The sequence below is a fragment of the Triticum aestivum genome, chromosome 2A (genome assembly GCF_018294505.1).
Source record: "Triticum aestivum cultivar Chinese Spring chromosome 2A, IWGSC CS RefSeq v2.1, whole genome shotgun sequence".
NCBI classification, from domain to species: Eukaryota; Viridiplantae; Streptophyta; class Magnoliopsida; order Poales; family Poaceae; genus Triticum; species Triticum aestivum.
In genome coordinates, this window is record NC_057797.1 from 15,111,441 (window position 1) to 15,113,936 (window position 2,496).

At 45.8% G+C, this 2,496-nt stretch overlaps 1 protein-coding gene across 1 annotated transcript; it reads right to left on the reverse strand.

The window, feature by feature from the left end:
* Positions 1–203: 203 nt before the first annotated feature.
* LOC123184284 (1-aminocyclopropane-1-carboxylate oxidase homolog 1) lies at positions 204–2,166 on the reverse strand. Its single transcript, XM_044596432.1, has 3 exons — positions 1,616–2,166; positions 741–1,062; positions 204–630 (listed from the first exon to the last, which is right to left on the reverse strand). Exons 1-3 carry the CDS (start codon positions 2,131–2,133, stop codon positions 376–378), a joined length of 1,095 nt encoding a protein of 364 aa, XP_044452367.1. The 5' UTR covers positions 2,134–2,166; the 3' UTR covers positions 204–375.
* Between the last annotated feature and the right edge of the window lie 330 nt (positions 2,167–2,496).

The following is a 2,496-nucleotide window of genomic DNA, read 5'->3' on the forward strand; positions in this document are numbered from 1 at the left end:
TGTTAATTTATATTGAGTCGCAGCTCTTTTAGATAGAAGAGGAAAAATAGCTGAAGGGTGAGCAGTTTAAGCACTATGATGATCAAACAGCACAACCAAAATAGATGGCAATCAAGGATTTATAGGAAATAATTCGTTCGGCTGCATAGATCCAACCTGAGTTTTTATTACAAGATCTGACATGAAGCATAATTAAGGGGAAGATGTTCACAAACCATGGAACAAAGTTGAATCCGATGACGAATTTGCAGTGTGTTAGACTAGTAGTTCTGCTCATGTACCAGTGCACAATAAGACCGAACTAGTGCCTCATGTGCCATTTTACATTCACTTTCTTAGCATTAGACAAGTAGGGCATAAACTCAACTTCACAACTCACAACCTGAAATCGGAGATGGCAGTTTTCCCGTCTAACCCGATGGAGAAGTAATGCTTCACGTAATCTCTAACAAGGGTCTCCCTGTACAACGGTGGGTTCTCATTGGACAACAGCTCCTTGATCGGACCATACATCCTCGTCGAGACAGGGTGGACCTGCGTGTTGAAGAAGCACGCGATGGATACCCTTGGCGCAGCGTTCTTCGCCAAAACTCTATGTTCCACACTACTGAACCCATCGTTGGAAACCAACTGAACATTGTTTTAACAAAACAAAATAGCTCAGAATGATCAAGGATGACACCCATATGTTGAACAGACAATTCAGAATGAGATGTATCACAGTATCACAACATAGATACCTGTAAGAGATCACCAATGTTCACGGTGAATGCTCCAGGTATCGGTGTGACATCGACCCACCGGTCATCATGGAGGACTTGAAGGCCACCAATTTCGTCTTGGAGAAGTATGGTTAGGAAGCCAGAGTCTGAATGCCGGCTTATCCCGATGGCGAGTTCAGGCTGGGGGCATGGAGGGTAGTAGTGACATACTATCACCTGTCCTTGGTTACACTCTATATCTGTCAGGTAGCTCGGTTTGAGCCCAAGAGCTTCCGAGAGCAGATCGAACAAAGTTTTCCCCAAGTTCTTTACTTGCTTAGCATATTCGAACAACACATCGCTGCAAATCAACATGTTAGTGTCAAATGTTTTTTGTTTTGTTTGAAAAAGGTCATTTAGGGAAACTTTACTGAAAATTCACAAAAAGAAGAGTGGAAAGTGATTTCACTGGACAATTTTTACTCTTGACATGCTTTCAATAATCAAGGAAGAACCCACTAACAATACATACTACAGTCTTTTTTACTCTGCATATAAGATTTGTCTGAAGTCAAACTTCGTAAAGTTTGACCATAGTTATATGAAAAAATATTAACATCTACAATGGTAAACTTATACAATATGAAAACTAAAGTCATGACGCATCTAATGTTGTTGATTTCACCTTCTAGATGTTGGTATATTTTTCTATAAACTTGGTCAAAATTTATAAGGTTTGACTTCAGACAAATCTTATATGCGAACTAAAAAGGACCGGAGCGAGTGCTACGGTTCAACAAGAACTAATTTCATTTCAATGAGAAATATCACATTAATAGAAAATCAGTTACTCTCAAGCAGATAATCTAATCTCCATGGAGGAATTACAGTTAGGGAACTTGCAGAGCACTCACCGGCAGCTGTCCGGCAGGTCGCCGGCGTCGGGCGGGTCAGGGGCCATGCGGAGGTAGAGCGTGTCGCGCCAGTTCGCCACCGGCGACTGGTACAGGTTGAAATTACAGTTATACATCACCGCCTTGCCAGGTTCACGCGAGTAGAGCCTGGCCTTGTCGCTGCCCTCGCCGCCGTCGGCTTCGTGGAATCCCCGCGTCGCGTCGGTCGCCGCGGCCATCGACTCCAGAGGCACACCGTGACCCGTCACCTGGAAGAATCCCCACTCCGCCGCGGCCCGGCCGACGGCAGCCACCACGGCGGCGCGGTCGGGGCTGCCGAGGTCAATCACCGGAATGGTCGCCGCTGACGAGGGCGATTCTTGGAAGAGAGCTTGCGGTGGCGGTGATTCGTGGTGGTGGCCGGGGACGCGGAAAATGCGGGGGAGCTGCGTGATGCCGGAGGCAGCGAGGCCGCGGACGCCGGAACAGGTGGCGTCCAGTGCTCGGAGGTCGGCCGTGCGGTCGTACGCGGCGGACATGGCTACCGGTGTTGAGGTATCGTGGGCTATGGATGACTGGATGGTCTGTTTGGAATTGTCTCCTCTCTGCTTCCTCTGCATTTATACTGGAGTACTCCGTAGTCAACTGTCACCAAAGTTTCTTCCAGAGTACTCCGTAGTAATTACTATAAGTTCCTAAATAGAAAAAGAAATATATTTGGTCTAGTTTTTGTTTGTAAGCTTAAAAGCCGGACAAATCAGAGACTGAACATTAATTAAAGAGTAAGGTACATGGAGGTTCTAAATGTATTCCAACCGTGTCAAGTAGGTCCTAAAAATTTAAAATAGTTCACCGAAGGTCCTAATTGTGTGTAAGTCGTTCACTGTGGGTTTTAAAAGTAT

Coding starts and splice junctions, on each gene's coding strand:
- LOC123184284 (XM_044596432.1), bottom strand. CDS start 2,133: ATGTCCGCCGCGTACGACCGCACGGCCGACCTCCGAGCACTGGACGCC. Junction 1,063..1,615: donor GACCTGCCGGACAGCTGCCG/GTGAGTGCTCTG, acceptor GTTGATTTGCAG/CGATGTGTTGTTCGAATATG. Junction 631..740: donor ACATTGGTGATCTCTTACAG/GTATCTATGTTG, acceptor AACAATGTTCAG/TTGGTTTCCAACGATGGGTT.